Source organism: Nomia melanderi, chromosome 6 (genome assembly GCF_051020985.1).
Source record: "Nomia melanderi isolate GNS246 chromosome 6, iyNomMela1, whole genome shotgun sequence".
NCBI lineage: Eukaryota > Metazoa > Arthropoda > Insecta > Hymenoptera > Halictidae > Nomia > Nomia melanderi.
Window position 1 is genome coordinate 6226310 of NC_135004.1, and position 26564 is coordinate 6252873.

The window sequence follows — 26564 nt, forward strand, 5'->3', positions numbered from 1 at the left end:
TAAAGTAGTAATATGTTGTACAGCACGGACACGGATGGAATGCCCATTGCAGTGTTATTTTTCTTAGGCGAAAACTGAGGATTATACTTAGAATGTTATAATGTTATAACATTATAATATAATATACTACAATATTATAATATTCATGGAACACGGTACAATCCTTCTAGTGGCCATTCATTGATAAAACTGGCGAGTGAAACGATCCTGAAGCGAATGATCCCTGCATTGATCCTTTCTTCAGCTCGAACCAGATGAAGAGATTAAGAGGAGAAAAACTTGGACACAAGGTACGTCCTCGTGATTCACGGCGTGACTCGAAGGCACACTACCGGCATCACCTCTAATCGGTGAATTTAGAGTCCCGGCAATCATTCAATTGTACGCGCCGACGAATTGTCGTCGCACGAATCTATTGCATGGTCAATCTATAACAGGGTTAGTTTCTTCCTTGTTGTATCGGAATCGTGTTTTGTACATGTCAAACGGAATGTACTGTTGATGGTGTAATAGTAAAACTATTTGCTAAATCGCCAAGTGGACAATTCAAAGGAAATTATTCAATTTTTCTACAACTTTCTTTGTCATATAGAAACTGGACAGTCTAATGCCGTCGCATCTAATACTTGAAATTGGTCAATGTTACCACGATATCTGGGATTTGTTGAATTTATTATACAATAATACCTAGAATTGGTCAAGTGCTTTTGTACAGAGTGCATATGCAACTCGCTCATGTCGCAAAATGAGAAAAACTCCTTGACCGTGCGCGCGCGCACACGCGGAATACTTAGATCGCGTGCAATCTTCAACTGCGTTGCAGATCGAGATCACGTCGAATTAGCAAATCGGACTATGCTCGAAGACGAAGATTAGCCGCGCGCAACGTGCAATCTAGCCATTGTGGACAACGCTATAAAGAAGCTTTCAGCTGGAACAGGGGCACTTCTATAGTTAAACACGTTGCAACAACATGAACTTCGTATTCATCCCATTCTTTCTTGGTGAGCCAATTAACCTTAATCAATTTTCATGCATGAGCTTGTTGCGGTGCATTTTCTGCCGTGTTTGGCCGCGATCGTTGTCCAATTCATTGGATTTCAGTTAGGTGTCCTTTAGTAAAAATGACTCTGACCATTCCTTGGAATTGCGATTATCTTCGTTAGGGGATCCGGGTCAAGCGTATTTGAGACTGAATGGATTTTATCTAAAATCCTGAAGCAGAAAGAATTTGGAATGAATTGTAATTTTGCATGATAGTGGAAACATCGATGTACAGGGGGAGTTTCAAGATTGAGATAAGTTAAGAAAAATGAGTCGAAGTGAACGAAAGCGTCGGAAGATTGAGAAGGAGGAAGAAGATAAGGAAACTGATAGGGGTCAAAGGTGAAACTATTGTGCCTCGATTCGTTCCCCGTAGACAGGGATTCGCGAATCGTCCGCGAAGTTAGCACGATAATTCTTTTCGCCGGTGGTGGGACGGCTTAATTAAATTACGAGGTCGTCAGAGTGCATCGGTGATATAAAAGGACACTCGTGGCGACAAAGAGTGTTAAACCAGTTGAAGGTAGTGCCGCGACATGCTCGTCTCATTCATTCCGTTCTTCTTAGGTCGGTAAGCCAATTTACCATTTAGCCGTCGTTATCGTCAATCTCATTAAATTGGACCAGGAACTTTACTTGCGCGTACAATAATTCACGATTAATCATAACATCATCGTCCGCTCTAATTATTATTCAGATGGTCACCTAAATATTGAAAACAAAACCATTGTGGATGTAAACTCACACATCGTTACCTTTCAAATTTCACGGTGATTCTGATCAGCAAACGTGACCGGTAGTTTCTCGTTCGCGTTTCGTTGCATCTACGTTTACCTCACACCCTCTCAGTCGCTGCGTTACCGTAAACCCCAAATACCGAGAAATGGAGTATTTCGGGAAATTCTAAGATTTACTAATAACTTCCTCTAAAAGTTACTATTTTAAACGGGACGATTTGTGTTTGATTTTTAATGATTATATTGATCTAGGTTCTGGGCCAGATGGTAGCAAATATTACGATTTGCCAGTTAACCTCGAGAACAACAAGATAATTCTTATTTAGCCCTTAACAAACCAGCATGTTTTTGTGCCGTGTCTAATCCATAGAAAATTGTCAAAGAGAAACGAAAGAATTCTGTTTTAGAAACTTTTTCTCGGATAATTCGGATATATCGCATACAAAATAATATAGTAATAAAATACTCTATGAAAAACGATTTGAAAATCTGTCTGTTAGACATTACTGAACTGTTTAAGGTGAGCGAAGTTTTCGCCATGTAAGTACACCTTTTGGCTCGTTTCAGTCGCCCACGTGGCGGTCGACGAGACCGTATGGAAGCTCGGTCCGGAGTTTGTATTCGACGTGGAGATGAACTTCACGTCGATCCCCATGGACCATCATCTGCAGACTGTGAAAAAATCGAACTACACGGTGATGAATCTGTACTGCAGGCCGAAACGCGATGACACGCTCGCCCTCAGCTGCCGCATGGCTAACTGCCGCGGCCAGAGCATAGACCTGACCAACGACAATCAACTGGAGATGTCCGAGGAAACTTACAAACGTTTCTGCGACGCGGAACCGTTCGAAATCAAGTACAACGAGCACGGGATCGACCATTTGATCGTAAACGAGCGCATGCGTGTCTACACCTTGAACGACATCAAACTGATCGCCGAACGTTTGAACATCGGCGTGGATTTGAACGGAATTCCCGACGGTACTTTCGACGTCCCGCAGAACACAACGATCGGACGGTGCAATGTACACGTCGGCCTCCATCACTATCCTACGAAAAGGGTCCTGAATAATGTAGAGAAATACCGGTACGAGCTGAAAGCATTGCCGCCATTGAACAAAGTGCCCGGTGAGGTTCTGCTCATCCAAAAGACGACAAACTTGAACAACTGCAGCCGCTACGCCGCGTTCTACTTCGGCTCCTACGGGAACAGTCTCGTCGAGCCGGATCTTCACTCGCATTTAGTAAGTAATGGATCTAGATTCTGTGATCAACGTGAATCGTCACTGTTTTGAATGCAAAGTATGTGGAAGCAAGGTATGGATGCCTTGTGACCGGAGAAGGGAAATGGTAGGTTAGACCGAGGAAAATCGGATCGTCTTCTATTCGACAGCAAAGGAATAAAAATACTAAAAGATTACTGATAAAAAGTGAAAAAGAATGTTTGAATGTTCCCTTCGCAAATAAGAAAGAAGAAATGAGGGACATTATTTGCGGTGTAACACGTGTGAACTGGATTCTTGTTTCGATCTGATTCAGCCTGCCATCCAATTCGTCTCGGTCTACTCTATCTTAACACCTTACGCCGATTCGTGGTTTAAAGATAAAAAGTTTTGTAATATTAACTATCGAACGAACATTTTTATTGCGAACGTAGGAGTTAATCCGTGGCTCGAAATTCTACAGAAAATTGTACCTTCCGATGATCTTAATTCTAGGAAAGCTCGACCAGCCGCATTTTTATATCGGACTTCCAGTTCGCTTCGACGCTGTCGAGGACTGGCACCCTTGGCTCGGACAGAATGAACAATCTCGTCGCGATTTCGGAATACGTGAGCGTGACCTTACGAGAAATTCGTGCGGCTAAACGAGAGCTGCCCGATATTACGGAGGCGTCGAGGACAGACATCGAAGTGAATGCGAACGTAAATAGAATCAATGCGATGAAATAAATTTTGATACATCTTCATCGGTCGGTTACGAAGAGCATGGTCCACGCACGTGAGATCGTAGATTCGTGTTATGTATGTAAGTAGTTGGAAGTATCAACTATGTAAAGTATCCCTCTGACAGTATAATAAAAATTAAAAAGTCATCTACGATTCGGGCTATGATCTTCATGTTTTCTTCACTATCAAATAATTAGGTAAACATCGAAATAGCTGTACTTTGCTCGAGCTAAGAGATTTAATAATATCGAACAAATATGTGATTCCATTTAAAAGGATAATTTTTCTAATCAAATAAACTATTACTTATTCTAGAGAAATCATAGTTCAATAACACAGCAAACATCGAACGTTATAATCATTACGTTGTTAATGCTAATGATAAAGATCATGTTGAAAGTAAGGGTTGCTATAATCATTTACCGTTATTTCAGTAATGTCTAAAAGAATCCCTGATTCTAGGAAGAAGCTGGTCATCTAATCAAGTAGTGTCAAATGTTAGATAAATTTCTTTTTATTTAAATTACGGTTACAATAAATTGTACCTACGGCGATCCGCGCGCGTTCAGGCGCGCATCCTCCGAGTGTCGCGTGAACGCGCGCGTTTCACAGTTTTACAGCGATCATCGTTTAAGATTCAGATTGATTGACGAATTCGATTGGAAAATGAAGAGAACCGTGTATTTTCGGCGCGGGATTGACCGCCGAAGCGATTCTGCCTTACGAAATGAAGCGGCTCCTATTCACGTGACTAAACCTTACATCTAAGTGTGCAGATTGCAACCGGCCCTCGGTAAAATGTAAAACGTGTTACACTGCTTGACGCTCGGCGACGATAAGCTTTGAATCGGTATACTCAGCGAATGCCATTTTCGACGTTTAACTCTTTCAACGGCGTGGCGTCAGTTTCCGAGATCCGCGTAATATTTAAACAATACTAGTGTATAATTCTAGAAAATGTCTCGTAGAGATGCTGAACGTGACGTGATAAAAAGTTTAATATTAATAAGGAATTTTGATTTTACGTAGACCTGACGACCTACTACGGGAACTAAGCTTTTATTTCATTCTAATTTTTATCAATTGTTCCCTGAAAATCTGTATTTCCATGAACATCTGCGATACGCGAGACGCGAGTTAAAGGGAAATACGTATTTAACCGTGCATGTATTGGGATATTGGATATCATATTGAATATTAATTGACAGTTAAGTTAGGAAAGTTCGTTTCTTCTTTCACGCTGTTACAAAGAATGCTATTGTAATTCCAATGTTTTGTTTATTTTCTACATTACAAAAAATTCTCTAATATTCAATAAAATTATTTGAACCATCGATTATCGAGTACTTAAACATACCGAGTGCTTAATTTACACGTGGTATCATATTAAAGCATCGTGAAAAGCGTGGATAGGATTGGCGAGGAAGTTTTACGACCGCAGTTTTATGGAAGTTCACGCGAGAATTCGTTAAACTATGTATTGCCCTTTTTGATTGACAACTGTGTGTCATCTTTTTAAGTTATCCCCTAACCATGTTCTCGAAGAAAGTTCCACGCTGACAAAGGGCTAGAAAACTTTCCGGCCAACCCGATACTAATTTATTTAATTGAAATCCGAGGAATGCGCGTTAAGTATTAAATGAACGTACAAGTATCATATGTGAAGCGTGTTCGGAGAAACGTTATTATCTCTTACTTCCATAGCTCGATCGGAATATCTTGCACAGCACTATTGACCAAACACAAATTCAAACCCGGCAAGGAATTAAAAGAGTTAAACGTTCGAATCCGATCCCCTCGATTCAGGACACCCGGTATACAACCTCGTGGTCCTGATATTAATAAGTATGAAATGCAACTCGGTACAAACCGCAATTATCGGCCCGTGGAATGGATAATGGTTCGGCTGTTCAAACTAAATGAAAAAAATGGAAAGAATCGTTAGAAAAATGTCTTTCCATTTCATCATTCTACTCGAACGCTTGAAATATGTTTCGATGGATTGCACTTCCGTACGTGTCTTAACTACGTCCGACGATACGACTTAATTCTCTCACAGCTTATCCATTGATTAACGATTTAGTCTTAATTTTAGTTGAGACGTACATCGAATATTAGTCACCATAAATGTGCACTAAAACTCGCTCTCGAAAATGCAGCCTAATAATACCAGAGCTGTCTGGATACGCGAATACTTGGGTTACAATGAGTACCCGAGCGAATAGCTTGATAATCCAATTGTTCCATACTCTCGAAATGTATTTTCTTTTGTAATTATTTTTAATCGTTTACTTGTATTTCTTTCGTTCATTGAAGCATTCGTATTTAACTAAAAGCTAGATAATACAGTCGATTCGTGCATCGAAATCCGAATACTTCTATCTTTTTCAATCGAGCGAAATGCTCGAGTACTTCTTTGATGCCGAGTACTCGAGGACTTACGTCGTTCGGAAATCGAGGCAAGTATTCAAGTACACGAAAAATCGCACAGCTCAAGGATTCTTCTTCGAGTAATCGTTCAAATTCTTCTAATCAAATCGATATTTGAAGATCCCAAGCGAACCGGGCGCAAATGTTTAATTCTCGGATTGTTTTAGCACATTGTGAGTTATAACTGAAGCTAAACGAATTCTCTATCTACTCAATCTACTCAAACAACCCAGCGCCCGGTCGGCGTCGAACGAATTCCTCTCGATTCTTAAAGTCTCGTTTCGAATTCGAAATTTCAAGCTCGTCGATTCGAGCTCCAACAAGTTTCCCTGTATCAAACATCGAGTTTCTCGATTCAAATTCCAAGTTCGTCGAGTTTTTCGACAACTCGTCGCGATTTCGACCAGTTCACGGTTACTTCGTTTCTCTTCTCGTCGAAATGTATGGTCATTCCGACATTTTCTACTGGCGCGTTTACACCGATCGTTCACTCGCTTAGATAAAATCGAAATCTAAACGAGCATTCATTTATTCGATTTTAAAGACACTTTATTCGCCGAATATTCCCGAATGCTTGCTCGATTTTAGGAACAAATGTTGAAGTAAGTCCCGCCACAGACGAACGATCTCCTCGTGACATTGCGACTTTCCATCGCTCATCGTTTCACTGTGATCTCATGCCGACAATGCGTTTCAATTATTCAGCTGATGATACCATAAAAAAGAACGCGTTTAACAGTATATTCAGTCGGTCACGCGATTATTTATCACGTTTTGCGTCGTTAAACGCCTCGCTCACTCGAAGTAACTCGCACTTCCGGTTACGCCCGCGATTCAAAGGAACCAGCGTTCTTCCGCTCGCGGAAAGTCAACGAATGAATTCGCGACGTGTCCATTCGCGTTCCGACGTATACTTTAGATACGTAAGTACATCGTTCCGTTCCAATCGTTGAATCTTCAGTCGGTTAACATCGCAATCGTGATTGCGCTTGATAATTATAATGGCACGATTACAATGATCGTTATTGTGCGTTAGGTTTCGTAATTGCTTGCCCCATCGAGGTTCAATGTGAAATAAATCGACGTTACTGTGTGCCGGTTCGGCAAGCCACAGATTCAGTGTATCGAATCGATTGGAGGGTAACGTCGATCGGTAGTGTAACATGTAGGTAAAAATTGTTTTACTTTTCGACGAATAAATGAAAAATGTGATGCAGTCTATTTGTTTCTTGTTACAGACTTTTAACGGCGGTTTCCGTTCCACCGCCATCATAAAAATTTATAAAAATTTATAAAACATGGTCGACGTGTTTCGTTACGGAGTTCATGATTAAATTCGTTAGATATAATTGCACTTATATATTTCATTTGAATACAGCAAATGTGACGTCACGTTGTTAAAGTTGAAATGAAATATTTTACACATCGCGTTTGACTTCACTAACACGATCAGTTTTTTTGACATGATGACGATTTCGTGGTATAAAATTGCTATCGTCGGCGCTCATCGAAAACGACGCTATCCCCCAACCAACAGTATAAAAAAATCGAAATCATTTGCGACCACTGTGTCACTTAAAGAACGATTAAAAATTCCATATTCAAATCGATATAAAATACAACAGTTAAAACTGTTCGTCTGCAACACGTTGCTCGAAATTTCGATAAAAAGAGTAGAAAAACACGATGACTTTAAAGACGAACATTCACGTGATAACCAGGCAAAAGCCTCATGAGCAATTAATTAAACGCGTTTACAAATATTAACGTCGTATTTGCTTAACCCAATGGATTAATTGATTAATTAAAGATATTGCCACTGTAAAAATTATGACAATCCATAGTACCATATACATGTATATATCTCAAGTTTTTATATATATCCGATTTAAAAATGTAAATATTGTGTGTGTGTGTGTGTGTGTGCGTGTGCGTGTGTGTGTGTTATGTATAAGGGGACACGTGGTGGACACGTATGTGATAAGGCGTTTAGAAATATGAAAACCAGGTGTTTTTTAAAAGCAGAGGAAGAAAAGAGGAGCCAGAAATAATAAATGTAGCCAAAAGTGAAGAGATAATCAAGTGGTAAATAGTTTTTGAAAAATGAGTGACAGGTGAAGTTGACAAGTGACAAATGAGATCTATAGATCGCGATCAATAAATCCGTAAAGATAATGATAAGCAGAACAAAGTGGTGCCATCTAACAGAAAAGGAAATAATAAACATAACTCATTATCGATACAACGAATAATCGAGAAAATGTGGGTGTTTTAACAGAATTAAGGAAAAAGGGTAAACCATACGCGGCGGAAGAGATAGAACAGAAAATTTTAGTTCTGAAACGGAATTGTTACAGACAAAACAAGAGAATAGAAAGAAAGATTGGACCGGAAAAAGAATTTTTAGAAAAACTTCGGAAAACAAGGATAATAAGTAAATCGCAACCGGCAAAGAGAAAAGAAGAATCAGAAGAAATCAACATTTCTGTTTGAAATTTTTGTCATCGGTTAATAACGAGTAGAAATTTATTCCTAGTATTTTGCAATTAGTTTCAAAATTTGGACGAAAGAATGTGTCGAATTAGCAACACGAAGAAGAGTATTACACGTCGTTATGTGATGTTGTTCAGGATTTACGTGATGCGAATATAAATCAAATGTTATGTGACGCCATCGTCGACAGGCATGCAATATCGAATTACTAATTGAATATCTGTAACTGGAGCCATTAATGAGTTGGTTCTTACTTTTGAACATTTTTTTAATATTATTTTTATTCTAGATCATCAGATGTTCTATGTTTGGATACGCCAATATTAAAGTTGCAGCTTGCAACCAGTTGCCAGCTTGAAGCCAAGCACAACGTTGCAAAGCAAACCTGAATAAGGAACAATTAAATTATTCATTTGAAATTAAATATAGCCTACGTTACTGAGATTCAACCGTATCGCAATCGTGCATACCACCGTGCAGCTATCGCTCGTGCAACCTCATTCCTGAATGTTGTGGTTGCTGCAGTGTCTCCCACTCTCGCAAACTTTGCATGCGTGATTTTGGTCGTGCTTTATCATCATATGTTTGGTATCCGAATTTCTGGAATCTGACAAACTTTTTGAAACTATAAAAATATAACAACGGTTTGGCGAATAAAACTATCGTACGTAAATGAAATCAAGACATTATTGGCTTAACAACAATCTTCAATTCTAATTGATTCTTGGACTGCTTTTAATCCCGCAATTTTTGGCTTTTGTTGACACTATTATCCACAGCTTTTATGAGTTACATTTGGGATGGGATATGATATCATAATTGTTTTTAGTAAAGATAGAGGATGCAGTAAAAACGATTATTTTTTAATAATTTATATCTTCTTCTGATATTACTGTAATCCCCCTTTCAAAGGCCGAAAGTTAAAAGAAATAAAGGATTTACTACTATAGATACCTGTGTATATATATGTGGGAATGGATGTATTTGAGCCTGTGCAATAGATGAATGACGCGACTGTGTGTGCAAGCGCGTTTTGAATGAATGTTCAAAGCGTTGGAATATTCTAGATTATAGTGATTTTCTCTATATGTTAATAATGTTCATTTTTTTATGAATCTAGAATATTCCAAATATATGTGAAGTTAATGCATGTGTGCGTTACGCCGTTCGCGGTTAGGGAAAATTTAGGGAACTTTACGTGGGTAAGGTGCCCGTAGAGTACTAAGATACTCTGCTCGTGGCTCGTGAAATAAACCTTATACTTTTGGTTGTGGAAATTTTGACTTCTGTCTTATTTCTGAGTTTAGTTAAACGTTCGAGGTTTGAAAATGTTCTGATGTTTGCGTTGTAAATCTCGTTCGTTGCCGGCTCGCATTCCCTCTTCCTTGGTCCTGTTTTCTCCTTCCGAGTCTCCTTGGCTCAATGGCAGAGGAGATCTGGTTAATGCGCGGGAACGATTCCATGCGCATATGCTGGAGAAAACGCGGGACCCAGAGAAACACACAATGTTCTCATAAAAGCGAACGCGTCGACAGATCACAATGTATCGAATTCGCCGAAGTGAGGACCGAATGTAACACGTATTAACCTTTTGAAAAGAATTTATGACCCCTTACAATGTATCGAATTTGCCGAAGTGAGAACCAAAGATGATTCTAGCTGAAAATAATAATTCTCTGGTTTCCAACTTCCTCTCAGCTCGGCCGTCCGCGTTGAGTGTTTTACGATACTGTGTCTATAATGTTCTCGCTAAACCGTTCGTACTTCCCTCTCAATTTATGAGCTTCGACCATGGAACGCAACTATAGCTTTCTTCGCCCGGCGTTACCGTCGTACCGTACCTATCCAATACACGCGATAGCGTTACACCTTCCCCCTCACACAAAAAAGTGTTTACATGAAACAGCTTTTTCGCTCGCATTGGTGCGCCTAGATAGGCAAAGGTGAGTCTCATTCTAATAATTTCTAACGTTCGTGCGTCATACGCCATAATATTTTGTTCGGCATCCCATAGTACATCTTATGATTAATTCACATACGATGTTATCGGTACATAAAACGATTCTTACAAACACTGTTTACTCTATAAATATAGTACAGGCAGAAGTATGCAACATCGGCGATGCCGCTAGCGCACATTTGTTAATCTAATCTTCCTATTCAGTAAGATCATCCGATCTTATGTGTGCCAGTTTAAGTTTATTACTGTATTATTTTGAATTTACCTTTTCCCAAAGCTAATTCCGCTGTTAAATCATTAAACATCTGGTTTACTCTGTAGGAACCTAGCCAATCGCAATCAAATTTTGAGGTCTTGGGTTCCTTCAGTAGGTATACAATGTCATTTAAATTAAATTCACGTGAGTTGAATGTTCGGCCGTAGTAATTTTTACTCTTTTGTTTCGCTCTGTTTAGATTCTATGCTGCAATAGTCTGGATGGTGGTGATTTTAACGAAGAGTTCGTCGAGATGTTATGCGAATGTTTAGGGTGCCTGTTCCTTGGCAAATTCCGATGGTATAGCCGCTTTGACTCCGAAAACTAACCCGTGTGGTGTGAAACCTGTGGCCCCATGTACTGAGGTATTGTACGAGAAAATGCAGAATCTTACCCAATTGTGCCAATCTGTTTTAGTGCAATAATGCTTCAGATAATTGATAAAATTACGATGACGTTTAGCTTCCATTAGCTCATCGTGCTGTCAAGAATGACGCTACGTCGACGAGGTAGAAGACCAGCATCCCAACAAGAGCACGAGCGAAGGGACTTAAGTTAGAGTGTATGTGCGTGGGATGACCATGCAGACACTTATGGTGGGCTGCATGGTTTGCCCATGCTGCACAATTGATACGGAGGCATTGGGCCACTCGAACATTTGTTGCTCTATGGAGATCATACACTACACATGTAAGGCCCATCATAGCGTCAATCATGGATGTAATAACATGTTTCATGCTATACAAGTTCGCAGAGTGTATCACACTTGAAGAAATATAACATCTTACAACAGCTCAAAAACACAACATAAGAGTCCATACGATATGAGCCGTATAGACAATACCCCAAAATTTAATATAAAACAGCATCCATGTAGCAGACCTAGCTGAGACCCAAGAGCCCAAATTTTTACAATCAATAACTATGCACACCCACATAAATCCTCAAAACCTGCTTCTTAAATTCAGACATGAGATCAGAGAATACTCTGTTCCTTATATCATTTTACTAAAACTCAAAAAATAAAAAACTCTAAAGAAAAATTAATAGAGAAGAAAAAATAAGTTTTTTATATGTATATATATGTATAATATATATATATAATCGACAGTTTGAAAGCCACGTATATCCGGTATACGTGAATAATAGTTAGTTCCTTTCAAGTTAATTACGCCTCCGATCGATTTTCATCGAATGCCGGTTGAGTTTCGTGACTCACGTTGGTTACTTATTATCCATGATACCTGTTTGACTCACTAATGAGCGTACTTTAGTACTCAGTGCTTAATGGCACGAATAATATTACATTCGCGGAAGTTCGTTAAATATGGTGGACTTCCTTCGCTTCTTTCGCCGGTTCCAAGCGGAATAACTGTTTTTAATGATTTCATGCATTGAAAAATGTATAGGCTCCGCCCTATACAAATAATTCATCCGATATGCTGTCTAGGTGAAACGTTTTGATTTTCATTAATGTGATTAAGTCAATTTAAGAATAAATATTCTCATATTTCTCTTACGATTCTATGCTACCAATTCATAATTATTGACTTCGATATTTACTGAAATCCTTTTCTGCACTTTTCTCTGTTATTCTCCTTCAATGCCATTCACTTTTTCGCGAAATGTGACTTACATCACTTCGACGAACACTTACAGATATGATGCGAGATACCCTGCAATCGGCGTGCATTCATGTAACAACTGAGCACTGCGGCGTCGCAGACTATTCTATTTATTCATCGATTTGCTTCCAATATCTGGATAACGTAAATATCGGTTCGATCATCATTGACTATTATTATTCTTTCTTAAACCGGTTACGGTTTTTGGATCCCCTTAGGCCCAATAATAATCGGTTCCAGCTTTTCGAACTTGTCCAATCGCTCTCCAATTTTTTCTGATTTATTTCCTTTTCTGTACTTTTGAAAAATAACAACGTACATAATTATTCATATCATTGACCTTGACAAAATACATCAAGGTCACTGAAATTGACAAGGTGGATCATGTTTCACGTAACAACTAAATTGTTATGAATATTCCTACTTTTTCCTGTTCCTCGATGTTACATCGAACGCATACATGAACGGGAAACCATAGCAAGACCAAATATCTGCTATCGACAGGAAGGTTGTTAGAAAATTGTTTTTATACAAGTCTATAGTCACGCGAGGGAGAGCGAGACAAGGATATGATTCCGAAAACTTTGGAGAATCACTGATCACGCAAAAGGTGCAAAAGAAACGCAACTGGTCAACCACACGCGTCGACCACATCCTCTCATCGAGATCATCGCGACGGAAACGTTAATAAACGTAAAAGTGCGACACTCATCGATCCTTCCTTCCGGTTTTTAAAAACCATCATACAAACGACTCATGCACGAAGGTCGCTAGCAAATCCTACGCAGGATGTTTATGTGCGTATCATGTGTTCCCTAGCTTTCTGGCCTATGGAAGAACTTAAAGAAAAAGAAACGAGAAACGATTAAATCATGAGCTTCATTGAAGGACGCCCGACAAAATGACGGATGTCCCGCCGGATAGCCGTGATCCGTTCCATGACTGGACGTCTCCTTCTGTGTTTTCTCGCTTTTTTAATTTTCTTTTTGTTCTCTCCCCCTCCTCCTTTTGCTGTCTCTTTCGTTCTCTCCACCTGATTTCATTTCGGAAAAACAAGCTATCCTAACCTAAGGTATATACAATCATTACGTTCGCAGAAGAGCTACGGTCCGGAACCGCGGCTCAGTCGACAGTTCTGTTGCGCCGAAATGGCGGCACGCGGCCAACAAAATGGCGCGACATTATTGGCCGTTGTTGATGTTGTTCTGTTGTTTCACGGAATCCATATTCGGGATGTAGTCCATAGCCATTAGGCAGGCGAACACCGTCATCACCATCTTCGGTTTCACCTCGGTGATGTCCTCCGGTAGCGCGTAAACCCGCGCGCCGCATTTCCGGGCCAAGGATATCGCGTACTTCGCGTTGTCCAGGTTCTCCTGCAATCCAAGCCGGCAGACGGCCATTAGTCACGCCGATTCGACGGCTCGGTTACGTGGAAACGAAAGTGACGACACTAACGATCGCCAACTTCTTCGAGGGAACATCCGAGGCCAACTAAGCCGCCTACGGAGATTCGCTTCGCAGTGCGATTGTTTCTTTGTGTCGGACTTTTCACGGAACAAAATACACAAAATGAAAAATATATAACATTAAATTGTTCAATTGAATTGCGTTATTGTTATTGCATGTTTATCTTGTTGAATGTCACCTAGGTGGCACTACATATTTACATGTATTATCGAAATATTTTCAAACAATCATCGTTTAATTGAACGAATTATAATAATTCAATTTGGTTAGGGTCATCGGTGACTTCTATGATATTCAATGTGTTAATCACAAATAAGTTGTAACTCGACAGATTTAAACATTGGAATAATAAATTCTCTTTAAGTGTTTGATTTCTGTGTTAAATAGTACGAAAATTAACTCCTTAATAGAATTTTCTAAAACATTCTCAAACTTATTGTGAACAAGAGATTCTTAAACATGAAGAAGAAAATTTATTGTTGACTGAATTTCATTAAAGGATTAATGCATTGATCTGAAAGATAACTTTCTCCGACGCAAGAAAATGATTTTCAAGGTATTCCTTATTACATCCATACAGATGATAAAAACTTTCTCAATTATATTAAATAACTCAACATGGAGTAAGTAATTTTATGCAACACAACAGTATTCTCGTTTCAATCGAACGGAAGCCATTAAAATTTGAAGAAAGTGAAGTTACCGCGTGGAGTTTACGACGGGATTGATTAAAAGTACGCAACACAGTACTTCTATAACCATTAAAAATAATGATTCAATGGTTTCACTCTGAAAACAACTAGTCAGCGAACGTTCGTAGTCGACGAAGACTACAAATATTACGATTTATCGTGTGTAAATCGGATCAAGTTCAGTGACGTTGAAAAAACTATGACGTACTTGCAGTAATAGCGTTCGTCATTCGTTTTAGCAATGACAACCGTCGCTGAAGTAACTTCTTCACGATCACGTTATATCTCTTTCACAAAGAATATTGCTTAACAGGCTGCTATTAGCGTGTCCCAGAAAATGCTTTACAGCTTTAGCCACTATTTCCTGATAAAATTGCCCGTGGTATAATGATAGAGAATCACGAAAAGGCAACACATTCTACTTTATCGATTGATATTAATTTGTACATTCTTATTTACTTGCAAATCTCTATTTTTTTTTAAATCCAAGAGCTCTTTATCTTTTCTCTTGACTTTCGAATAAAAAAGTAGAAACCTGTCTTACCGATAGTTGGCACACTCCACACTATTTTATATATTTCCCGTATATAAATTCAAACCTTGACCGTAAAAATGACAAAAATAGTAACAAAGTATTTCGAAACAAATTAAATAAAACACGTTAACGGAAAGACTCTCAACGAAGTCATAGAACTTGTTCCTCGTACTCTATGCAAATTAACTGATTATACTGTGGAACAAATTTTCACCTATGTTAGTTTTTGCAATAACCACTATGTGATTCTTATAGAGTCCCTTGCCCTAAATACGAATCCGAAAACCAAAATCAAACTTTCTCATAACTATTATGAAAATTTATAAAACAATTAAACATTATATATATACATATAAAAAGTGACCGGGGTTCAGGTCTATACAGCGCGTAGTAACGGCCCTGCATAGCTGTGGCCGGCGAGCGATGGCTGTGTGGCGCCAAAGTTCCGTGCTCGTGCACTTTACGGACATTTTCTTAACCTGTCCGAAAGAAAAACCGTTCTCACACTTCCCGTGGAGGGGTTCCTCTTCAGAAATGTCTGCAGAATCCAATGGTGCACAGCAAATTCGTGCTGGCCAATCCATTTTTCGTAGAAATGAAACAGAAGTGCATACAAAGTACGCGCATCTATGCTTTTTTAAACTTTGATCATCGTTTACAAACATTTAATGATACGCAAAATTCAAAATTTTTATAGCTACATGATCGGGCAAGTCTCCTTTATTTTTTGCGACAAATTTTAACTGCCTATCGTTTTTAGTTTTCACGTAATACTTAGTTTTCTAAAAAATTCGACCGTTTTTACGACCAGTTTTTTCGAAAACTGAACCTGATCCAGCAATTTGGTTTTCGGATTCGTATTTACGGCAAGGAACTCTATAAGAATCACATAGTGGTTATCGCAAAAACTAACATAGGTCAAAATTTGTTCCACAGTGTTATCGAATCTACGAAACTGTTATCCGTCTCACCTCTTCAGTGCCTCCTTCCTTGACGAGATCGTAATTGACGGTCCCAGGTTTGATGGCGTCGATCAAATCGATCACCACCTTCCCGTCAGATATCGAAGAATCCTGGAAGCCTTTGATGCTGCTCGTCTTGCCCGCCCCCTGCAGCTTTGAATTCACCCACTGCACGATCTCTTTCTCGACTAAGGTGCTACCTTGAGTGCCAGCCAGCGACGTTAAAATCGACAACGTGTACGATCTCATCAGCTGCCAGATCAAGGCCAGCGTAAGTGTAGTATTCCCATCGTTGATGTCTTGACCAGCGATTCCGACCAACGAGAAGTTCATCGTCTTGCCTAGCTCCACTGCATAGTTGCAGTTCTCCAATTTCTCCATGAACTTTCGCAGCTTGGTGAACTTCTTATGGACGCGGTTCCAGTTCACAGTGCCGGGTTTGATAATGTCGTATAGCTGGAAGATAACCAGACCATCAGCTAGGTCGGAATACAGCCAGTTCACGTACGGTACCACACCCATAGAGTTCATCCAGTTACGATAGGTCTTCTCCTCCCTGTTCTCCTCCAACGATTCCAGCCCCTCTATGTTGCTTTCCGGCTTGTCCAGTCCCGGATAGTTGTTAAACATGTTCGCGACGAACGCGAGATTTAGCTTGTAAATACCGTTCACAACGTCACTGGGTGTCACGAAGCTACGGCAGCCCAGTTTCGCAGCTTGTTGTAACATTATTTCAGCACGAGACGTATGATTTGGTTCCATCAAAGCTTCTAGAGTGACGCCAGCGCTGTTCGGCGCGATTTGCTTGATCAAGTAAGTGTAGATCTCCGAATCGGTGATGTCCGCTTGGAAGTTGTTGCAACGTCTAGCGATTCCGGCATTCTCCAGATGATGATTCACCCATCTTAGCAGGATAGATTCAGGGGAAAGTTTTAGTAGATCCTCGATACGCTCACCGTCTTGCAGAAGAGTAGCTAGGCCTGGACAGTTCTCCAATGTGATCTGATTGAACAAACCGATCCTGATGATTTGCCATAGCAAACCAAGGACCAGGTGAGGGGATCCTTTGGTGAGATCGTGTGCGTCGATGTTGACAATGTTGCAGCCGATTGATTGGGCGGAAGATAGTGCCAGGGTTAGGTTCTCATGCTTCTTGTACAGCGTCAGGTTCTTCTTATTGATCGTTCGTTCGTCGATCGTGTCCGGGCAGGAATGATTGATTATTTTACTGGAATAGATAACGGGAATGTTAGTCGACTGTTGCTAGATGAAAAACGAAAAATACTCGATACTCATTTCTTTGAAGCAATATTCATGTCCACAGTATACAGAAATTGTTCTTCTTTTTGTAAAAAGGAACTCTGCAAACATACATATATGCAACAATAAAAGAATAGTTTCGAATATTTCTCGATGCTCTGCATGTACTTCTAAACTCTACATGTAGAATTTCACGATATTCTTTATTAAATCGGTCTTCAGGAATCGAGTAAATACATAGTGAAAATTATTGAAACAAGGATGAAACTCGAGAAGGGAATCTTTAAGAATGCGTACCAAAGAAGAATTCCATCCTTGACCTTCTCGTAGAGGGCCTTCCCTTCCGGATCGATGGGCAGCAGGTGTTTCAGATCAGGATCGTGTGACAGATTCGTGTTGATCCAATCGCTGAAAGCTAACTGTTCCTCCAAACGGACCGAGTGCGTGGTGCCTTCGCTGGACGCCTCGGAGATGCCGCCCAAGGTCTCAAGGTTCTCCTTCTTGGACACGACCTGCTTGAACGTGGACCCAAGCTCGTTCGCTTTCAGCTCTTTGCATAGCTTTTCGAACTCCTCGAACGACAGCCTGCCCTTGTGCTCAGATCTTTGCTTGTCGTCGTATTCTTCGATCATCTGGCGCACTTTGTAGCCGGGCATCTTGAACCCGCAAATGTCCAAGGCGCTGCGCAGCTCGGTAAGGTTGATGAAACCGTCCCCATTTTCATCGATCTAACGAAAAAAGCCTCCATCAGTAACAATTTCCTGCTTGGGGAGCAAACTCAATTTCACGAGTCTGGGACTCGGGATATTGAATCTTAAATAGTACGTCTCGGGAATGCTGTTAGTGAATATTAGTAGTTAGAGGAGAAAACAGAATTTCTTGGCTGAGGCCAAGAGGTTTTATGACGAATTGAAATTTTATTGAATATCTTTTAATAAAGTAATTTTGAATTTGAAATTTACAAATTACCCACGATCGAAACGCTGCATTTTGCCGGGTCAACGCGCCGCGTTTGCTACTCCCGGTATTTCGAGCGAATTTGAATGAAATTTGAAGTTTATTTGAAATTGATATTTCGTGAAAATGGCGAGTATATCGCATACGTTCAAACGAATTAAATTTTATCAGTGCACGTTCTTCATATATTGAACGATGATAGCCACGGAATAGAATAGAATAGAGGCCGACCGGATTTTAAGAATGCAATCGTAATCACGGCCGCGGCAATTTCCACGAGAACAATAGAGGTAGACGAGTCGCTTTGAGATCGTCATAGACGGAACTTTCTTGGAAAAAAGACTACCATTCGGGGTTAATCGACAGTTCTTTATTCCGGGGAAACCGTGTTGTGCTCGACTAATTAGCATCCAATTCCTTTGCCAGTGAACCGTTCCGCTACGTAATTACCAACGATAATTGTTTCCGTCTTATCGTCACGAAGTCGTTCGCCACTTTTCTGCCACTGTGTACTTCAGCGTTTCAACAAACAGTAAGTCTCTAATCTGACAATAGATCACACCCTAGAATCGTGCGTTTTCTAAATCAATGAACGTAAGTCATGTTGCTCTCTTTATTTGCATTTGGAGTGAATTCCGCAACTACACGTGGTATCGACGATTCATAACAAATATTATTTATTTAACAATATGGTTTATGTTATTTATTGTATAATACTAATATAATTCACTTTAAAATAGTGAAATATTAAAATAACAACAGATCATTTATAAAAAATTTGCATTTTTTCTGGTTCTGAAGCAAGGTCAAACAGGACATACGTTCATATGAACTTTTTTCATTCCTTTTATGTTCCGTGCCCACCATCTTGTTACTGGCCTCAATGACGTATACAATTATTTAGAATCCCGTCCTATCACGAATTGATATACTCGTATCGGCTCGATATCTAAATGTATCGGCAGCATCAAACAACTTTCACTGCAATTCCCAGAGACCGCGTTAAATTTGTCCAGAAATTTTCCTTTAACGTCGAGAAACGATGTCGAGTGATCGCCTGTCTTTACGAACGGACAAAAACGATCTAGTTTCCCGTGTCCTTCAGGGGATCAATATTCTACTGGGACACTGGATCGTTAGTTTTCACGCCCAACGATCGATCGCGGTCGAGTGTGCTTACGTAAACGATAAAACTGGTCGCGAGAGCGATGAAACAATCGCGTCTTACTAATTTGAAGAAATTCGGAAAATCCTTGCTGTACTCGTCAATCACGTTCCACTTTGGAATTTTGCGGATCTCCATGGCGATTGGGTCGAAAATTGACGTCGCGGGAAAAGCAACTTTCGGATCCGCGGCCGGACGCGTCGGCAAGACTGAGCTTGCGCCAGTAGCGTTATCAACATTATCAATTGGTTCGATAACGGAGGACCGAGGGAACAAAAAAAAGAATCAGTCGGTTTATCGGCAACGTGATATAATACCGAGACCGATAATCTTTATGATTGATTGGCTTTTAATTATTTAAATCGCGTTTTCCGGTGCGCGCACGTGGTGATAGTTAACTGTCAGGACTTTCGCTGAGTTAACTACGAGAGTTAACCCGTTAATTCGTCTTACAGAATTATTGCTGGTTTCGTCCCGGGAATTATTAATCGCGACAAGAAAAGGAGTGTACCGCTAAGTTGATGAAAAATGAACGACCGCATGAAACTTGCTCGGATGTTACATACTCGCGTTATTAGAGACGAGCGCAATCAGATTCTTTGACCACCTTTCTATTCGATTTCTGATAAAACGTTCATTTCAATTCCGTTGAAGAAAGGTTGGTTTATTATTATTTTTTCCATTGAATTTGGTTAAATTCTGACGTAAAGTTGTAACAGAATTTTTGTATGGTCATTATTGTGGATCTTATTTCATTAGATAAATGGAATAAAACTCTGTACGGAAGAGGACAATTTTTATTCAGTTTGCGCTTCTGCGAAGAAGGAAACTAAAGAGAAAAATGTAAATTTGTGTGTTTACTATAGAACATCGTTTACTGAAACATTCGTGCGTAAATACCGCCAACGGAACGAGGAAAATAAACAGTAATATATTTACATTTATAAGGAAAAATGTCGAAACAGCCCGAATGATTCAGAAACCGTGTGTAAAACGATTACGAAAATATAAATTCTCAGATTAACTTAATCTTCTGTTTTCATTGCGCGTTGTCCGCCTGTAAGCGAGCTTCGAGACTATCGCAACACGCCTAAATCACATTGTGACAATGTTTTACAATGCAAATAATTCCTAAATGAACGAACTAAAACTGAAAACACACTTGTTTAACTTATCAGAGGGTTTAATTAATTTACTCTTGATACAGGAAGTAAAATTCCATTTAATTAAAATGAAACCGTGAGTCATATGAATATCTAGGTAGATATCCTCGAATAAAGAAAGAAATATATTCCATATAAAAATTCTTGAATCAAGACAAGGCTGAACCGACCAGAATGCAATGAATCTGCATTCTAACAATTACAAGTGCTAAAGTATTAAACCTTCGCCGAGCCAGAGGACAGAATCGGTCAAATTGAATGAATGAACCAAGGTGACGTGTGTGCCGCATGCAAACGTGCGTGAGGCGCCAAACAATTTATGCAGTTAAAGCGTGCGTTCGATTAAATGATACGAGGCACAGTGACGATGACTTAATCCCGCGCTATTTCGTTCGAAATACCGGGAGTAGCAAACGCGGCGCGTTGACCTGGCAAAATGCAGCGCTTCGATCGTGGGTAATTTGTAACCGGGTCAACGTAAGCACACCTTTCCAACTGGCATTGCACCTAGACGAGCACCGGTAACAGGCCTCGCGTTTGCGAGTCCACGCTTCAATTGCTCCGCCATTCGAATCTTTCATTTATACTTCATCCAATATACACATAATTGAAATTTCAAATCGATTAAAAATTTCGTGGAATTTCAAGTTCGGAGTTCATCAAATGTTTGTTATTGCATTAGATTATTACTCTTTGAAATTAACTGAGTATAATTACACCCGCCGATACACCTAACACTTATTTACGTAAGAAACGTATTATTTACTTCGAAATCATAGCGTTCTTCAAACATTTGAACGATAATGTACCTGCATGTAATCTTGCTTCATCGAATAAAACTCATATCGATGCAACACAATGTTAATTCCTATTAATTAGTAGAGGGATTCAAGACTTTCAGAGAAAAAAATCCCAAGGGGACGAAGTTTCACGGAGGAAACATTGTCTGCTATGTGTTTCCAGGGCGTATCATTGGTGCAGCGAACCAGATCGCGACCCATGTCAAGCCTGGAACGTTTAAGGGCTGATGACAGCGTTCATAACACGGCGAACGCTCCGCGAGGGGTAGCAAACGATTGCACAGAAAATAGTGTATTACACGCACGCACGATTGTGCAACAACGCGTTTGCTCGGCAGCTTGAAAAACGCTTCACGCCAGTCGTTCCTCGCTTTCGCGGGATTCCACGGGCCGCGAGCACGATCGCAATCCACCGGATTACATCGCGGGCGCCGGTGGAAGCGCATTTTTGCATACGAAACGCGTTGCTCCGCGCTCGCTGGAATCCGGAAAGGCGACGGGACCAGTTGCGAATGAATCAATCGCAGCGACCCGGGAATTGCTCGTCGTTTCGCATCGGGGACCACGATCTTCCTGTTCCTCCGGCTGGAATGGTGCATAGCGGGTGAAGAATCAAGGGAACCTTGATAATTTCGCATTCGAAGTCGTTTGTGACGGTAGATCTCATCCGTTAGGAAATCTCACGATCTTACATATTGCTATCGAAGAAATTTACATGGAGAAATATTTGATAGGTATCTTCATCTCATCGGTTATCTTTCACATGGATCAAATTAGTTAAGAATAAAACTGGTAGTAGGATTGCTGTTAAAAACGGTTAAAAATAAAGTTACAATAGTAGACTTCTCGTAACGATTATGCAATTTAAACTTACTTCTTTGAGAAACTTCAACTTGAAATCTGTAACGCGGTTATTGATAATTTAGTGTAACAGAATATTAAGTGTAATAGAATGGCCACTGTGACAACGAGAATAGCGGCATAGGCTACTGTGAAAATAGGCCTTGATCCAATCGTCTTGCGATTAATTTTCATTGCAGAACAATAGCGGCTCATGGCATTTCTACTGCTCCCAGAGCGCAGTTAATTTGAAAGAGCCGAACGGCGCGTTTGTAAATATGCGACTACGTGCTATTCATTGGCCAGTGGTATTTCGTTCCACTCGAGGCGAAAAGGTTTTGTGCGGTTCCACGGGAACCGAAGGAAATGACTGCTACCACACCGCGCTCTGTAATAACTTTCTCGACTTTTTTTCGCGACCGAGGCACACCGTGATCTCATACACCTGGAATTACAAAGGCAACCTCAGCTGCGAACCGGTGCAACCTTTACCAGAACTGATTCTTGGCTGGCGTTACGATTCGAACGTTCCAACACCGGGACACTCGTTCCCATCGAATCCCATTGAACGCAGATAATCACCGTATAAGATTGGAATCGTACACTTAAAGGCGGCCGTTCTATACGAATGCATGTTAAACATTAAATAATATCTACATTACGATATTTTACTATATAAGCAGACTGTGTAACAAAAGATTCATTTACATTGCAGTCTCCTCTATCTTCATTTCCAATGGAAATGTTTAGGTGTTTTGTTTTCCATAACTCACCCTGTATAGCACCTTGAGCTTGAATAACGATAGAAAAAATAATTGAATACTATCAGAAGATCTATCTTCCTACGAATTTATTCTTCTAACGAATACAAGGATGCTTCTAGAGAATGCAATTATTAAGGTCAGTTGGGACAATTTACGCAAAGAAGTACGTACCCGTTGGGACTCAACGTTAACCCCTTACCTGACGATTTACTTTGAATCAAACGTTCCTGCTTGCGCTGTTTAATTGTGTCGCAACCTTGTGGACACAACTATTTTCAAGAAAATTGAAGTATTACAGCTTTATTAAAATTTATTTATAAAAATAAGGAGATTATATATACTTCAGATGCGACATAGTGTATTTGTAAAATAATTTGCGAAATCCAATTCCGCACTGAGGGCACGCGCGAGCAAGACTCGTCATTTCAGTTCAAGGGGTTAACGAAGGTCATCGACTCGCTATTTCGAATTTATGATATATGTAATTCTATAATTGCCGAGCGTAGCTTTGCTATAAAACAACGTTCCGCGAGACGTCACACCGTCGAAGCTTACGTTATGTAATTAAAACCGAGTGCCGGCTGATGTTTAGCGATCGAGCACGGCTGCACGAAGCGAGTCGGTCTCGTCGCACGTGTTTCACGTAGGTGGAATCTCGCCGTGACGCGGGGCGAGTCACCTCTCTGTGTCGTTGCCTTGAGATCAAGGAAACCCGTTGACTCAACGATCGAAATCTGGAACACGACGAGAAGAAGTACCGCCGCTGCGGATTCTTTCCAACGTTTCCTCTTCTCACCGGATTCGAAATTGAATCCTAGGCGACATCATTCTCATGGAACACATAGAAGCCTTGTATTCGTATAAAACGGCAAGCATTTTATGCACCGACATCGGCCGTAAGACCGATGAATTATTGCTAACATAATGTGTGGAAACGTTATGCTTTATATACAGACATAACATTTATATTGTTACGTATACTTCGCGTATTCTCCGTTTGACGAAAATTTCATTAGGAATTATTTAGATTTGAATAAGAAAGAATTAATTGTTTATTTACCGCGATACTCATATGACAACTTTTCGACATTTGGCCGCTTGCGATTGTTTATTAAATGATTGTTTATGAAGATCGAACACAGCTGATTAGTAAAAGTGAGGGATTCCGTGCGTTTTATGGAAACCCGTACAAATATGTCTGATGTGACAGAATGATATCACATAAAATTATAATAAAATTTCAACGCAATTCCATTTGATCCGTAATTTACCTATCGAAACGTCCCGCGATTGTATGAAATATCAGTTTCTTTGAATTTCTCTGAGAACGATGGCGCTTCGCGTGAATTCCCGCCGTTATGAAGAAACGATGCGAGGAATTAATTATCTAATTCTTTTTCCCAAGGAATGGTACCCCTGGAATCCACCGTGCTCCCGCGGTGTGTCTAGGAAATTTCTAGATAATTACAGGCAAATTAAAGATATTCTCCCGTGATTATTATTAATAATAATTATCATTTTATTGTTATGGTTATTCGAAGTTGTCAGCGTCGCAAGGAGTATTTAGAAGTTATCTATGCAATTAAATTTAGATTAGAGACGTTCTATCGTGACTACGCGCTCGTTTTTGAAATTCGATCATTCTTTCGAGAATAATAATTATTCTCATTACGATTTTGGATTTTATTGGACATTTTACAAGCATAGAAAATATTACATTCTGTTGTTTTTTTAATGGCTGTTCGAAAGTCGAGATGCATGGCTCGCGAGCGTTCCTGAAATCTAATTTCATTAATGTTAATCGATAACATTAATCGATGTCGAGGGTTTACTGTCCATCTGTATGACTTTAATTAACTTCGTCGACTGCAGAGAGCTCCCCTGACCGTTTAGATTAATTATTCTGCTGAGATTACTCAGAAAGACTTCTTTATTCATGCTGCGCAAATACGCCGGAGCCTTGAAAGTCTATAACTGTAGGAGATGTATCTGAATATCCTTTGAAGCTACTGAGAATCTACCACTCAGAAGTCTCTACTCCTTGGTCACGATGTCCGACGATCTTTACCTTATTTTATACACATTTATCCTTATTGATCTCGATAATTACATAATCGCTAAATCTTCTCTGTCGAATGGTGAATACAAGTGCCTATTTAATCTCTGCTCACGTAACTCGATAGACGAATGCACGAATTAAGATAACGATAAGGATAAAATAAGTCATTGATTAATTCGACATCAATTTTAAAAGATTCGGAACGTCGGAAGAATGGAAACATTGGTTTCGTCGATAAAGAGATTTGACGTGTGAACATTTAACCTTCATCGCTCTAATCAGCAGACCCCCTGCCAACCACGGTTACATCAAACACAATTGCAACAATAAAATATGTATGAATTAATTTCCTGTTTTTTGATATTATCCCATACTTGTCCAACATACATAATTGAATTTCTTCTTTGAAATTAACAAAATTTATTTGAAGTAACTGGCAATCATTTTACGATATCTCAGAGTAATAATGGTTAACATAGGCATGTCGATAAATTAATCTAGTCGTCACTAATCGTTTTAGTCTAATTTTCATCCGTACAGCCCATTCGTACCATAAATATCCAGCTCCAACATTCTGTCATCATTGAACGTTTTTGATGAACGAAAATGGAATGAACAATATTTGATCGAACCAAGAACGGATCGAGAGCTGACCGGTAGTGTGTATTGCGCTATGATGATGCAAATGCGTTAAATAGATTTGAAATAAAAATTTGTTTTTCTCCTTAAGGTTTAATTGAATCTTTTAGCAGTGAGATATTAAATTATACTTGAGATTTACATAAAGTGTAACAATTACCTTTTCATAACATACTGTAAATAGTGTTACTCGAAAATTTCGAACGTGTCGTTGATCCCGTGCGCTCAGGCCATTCGCGATCCTGACGCGCGCATCCGTCCGAGATTAAGAAACGTCGGCGCAGGAGTTATTACGGCGCATTAAGGCCAATATCGTCCGCGAACAGTTCCACCGTAGGAGCCTCTTATCCGGCCTAGTCCAGATTGTCTATTAACACAGCGCGAGCGCAAACAACTTCTTTTTTTCCTTTCCCTGCCGCCGGTAATTCAATCGTGATCTCCAAGGGAGAGAAACAGAGGAACGCGTACTCTGATGGGCGCGGGGGTGGGGACCAAGCGCAATGCGACGCCGGAGAAACCAGTTCTCAGGATAAAAGCGAAGGAGATGCGTCTGACCCCGGCAGAGCTCAGGCGTCTACAGGGTGTCCCCGGTAACTTATCGCGATTCCCTTTCCACCCTTTATATATGTAGTTCATTAGTGTCTATTGCGTTGTAGTAACGTTCACAGTAACGGTAAAAGGTCTTAGCTATAAATACTCTAAATCTTGGATTTCTAAGTAGAAAATTTTATTTTTCCATGGAAAAAGGAGAATTCATTTCC

The 26564-nt window shown here is 39.9% G+C and overlaps 3 protein-coding genes and 1 long non-coding RNA gene across 9 annotated transcripts in view; 3 read left to right on the forward strand and 1 right to left on the reverse strand.

Moving 5' to 3' along the window:
- The first annotated feature begins 837 nt into the window (after positions 1 to 837).
- On the forward strand, positions 838 to 3886 carry LOC116428351 (uncharacterized). 2 transcript variants are annotated; one of them, XM_031979921.2, is made up of 3 exons: positions 838 to 1004; positions 2349 to 3028; positions 3503 to 3886. In XM_031979921.2, exons 1-3 carry the CDS (start codon positions 974 to 976, stop codon positions 3734 to 3736), a joined length of 945 nt encoding a protein of 314 aa, XP_031835781.1. In that variant the 5' UTR covers positions 838 to 973; the 3' UTR covers positions 3737 to 3886. The 2 variants fall into 2 exon arrangements, with proteins under 2 accessions (XP_031835781.1, XP_031835771.1); XM_031979911.2 differs by lacking the exon at positions 838 to 1004 and adding an exon at positions 1499 to 1611.
- Fim (plastin-2 fimbrin) overlaps positions 2348 to 26564 on the reverse strand; it is a 49588-nt gene continuing 25371 nt past the window's right edge. The window contains exons 1-5 of one of the 4 annotated variants that reach the window (XR_012998799.1): positions 19602 to 19761; positions 17714 to 18144; positions 16166 to 17384; positions 12872 to 13873; positions 2348 to 12837 (exon numbers count right to left, since the gene is read on the reverse strand). Coding sequence is in view for 2 of the 4 variants with exons in the window: in XM_031979885.2 (XP_031835745.1) it covers positions 13679 to 13873; positions 16166 to 17384; positions 17714 to 18144; positions 19602 to 19676 (1920 nt within the window). In the remaining 2 variants the exon portion in view is untranslated. Of the gene's footprint in view, positions 13874 to 16165; positions 17385 to 17713; positions 18145 to 19601; positions 19762 to 26564 lie in introns of those variants that run through there. The other 3 variants (XR_012998798.1, XM_031979885.2, XM_031979895.2) reach the window with 3 other exon arrangements.
- LOC143174619 (uncharacterized) lies at positions 10448 to 12391 on the forward strand. 2 transcript variants are annotated; one of them, XM_076368432.1, is made up of 4 exons: positions 10448 to 10599; positions 10938 to 10987; positions 11072 to 11237; positions 11335 to 12391. In XM_076368432.1, the coding sequence occupies exons 1-3, from the start codon at positions 10448 to 10450 to the stop codon at positions 11086 to 11088; spliced, it is 219 nt and encodes a 72-aa protein (XP_076224547.1). In that variant the 3' UTR covers positions 11089 to 11237; positions 11335 to 12391. The 2 variants fall into 2 exon arrangements, with proteins under 2 accessions (XP_076224547.1, XP_076224546.1); XM_076368431.1 differs by having other exon boundaries at positions 10938 to 10983.
- Positions 18649 to 26564, forward strand: part of LOC143174620 (uncharacterized) — a 34122-nt gene continuing 26206 nt past the window's right edge. The window contains exon 1 of the long non-coding RNA XR_012998801.1: positions 18649 to 18905. This is a non-coding gene — a long non-coding RNA (uncharacterized LOC143174620). The remainder of the gene's footprint in view (positions 18906 to 26564) is intronic.

Excerpts from the sequence above, each read along its gene's own strand:
- LOC143174619 (XM_076368431.1), top strand. The coding sequence starts at position 10,448 with ATGGAACGCAACTATAGCTTTCTTCGCCCGGCGTTACCGTCGTACCGT. Across the intron at positions 10,600-10,937 it reads GTGCGCCTAGATAGGCAAAG|GAACCTAGCCAATCGCAATC; the intron begins GTGAGTCTCATT and ends TTTACTCTGTAG. Across the intron at positions 10,984-11,071 it reads TGAGGTCTTGGGTTCCTTCA|ATTCTATGCTGCAATAGTCT; the intron begins GTAGGTATACAA and ends CGCTCTGTTTAG.
- LOC116428351 (XM_031979921.2), top strand. The coding sequence starts at position 974 with ATGAACTTCGTATTCATCCCATTCTTTCTTG. Across the intron at positions 1,005-2,348 it reads ATTCATCCCATTCTTTCTTG|TCGCCCACGTGGCGGTCGAC; the intron begins GTGAGCCAATTA and ends GGCTCGTTTCAG. Across the intron at positions 3,029-3,502 it reads CGGATCTTCACTCGCATTTA|GAAAGCTCGACCAGCCGCAT; the intron begins GTAAGTAATGGA and ends TCTTAATTCTAG.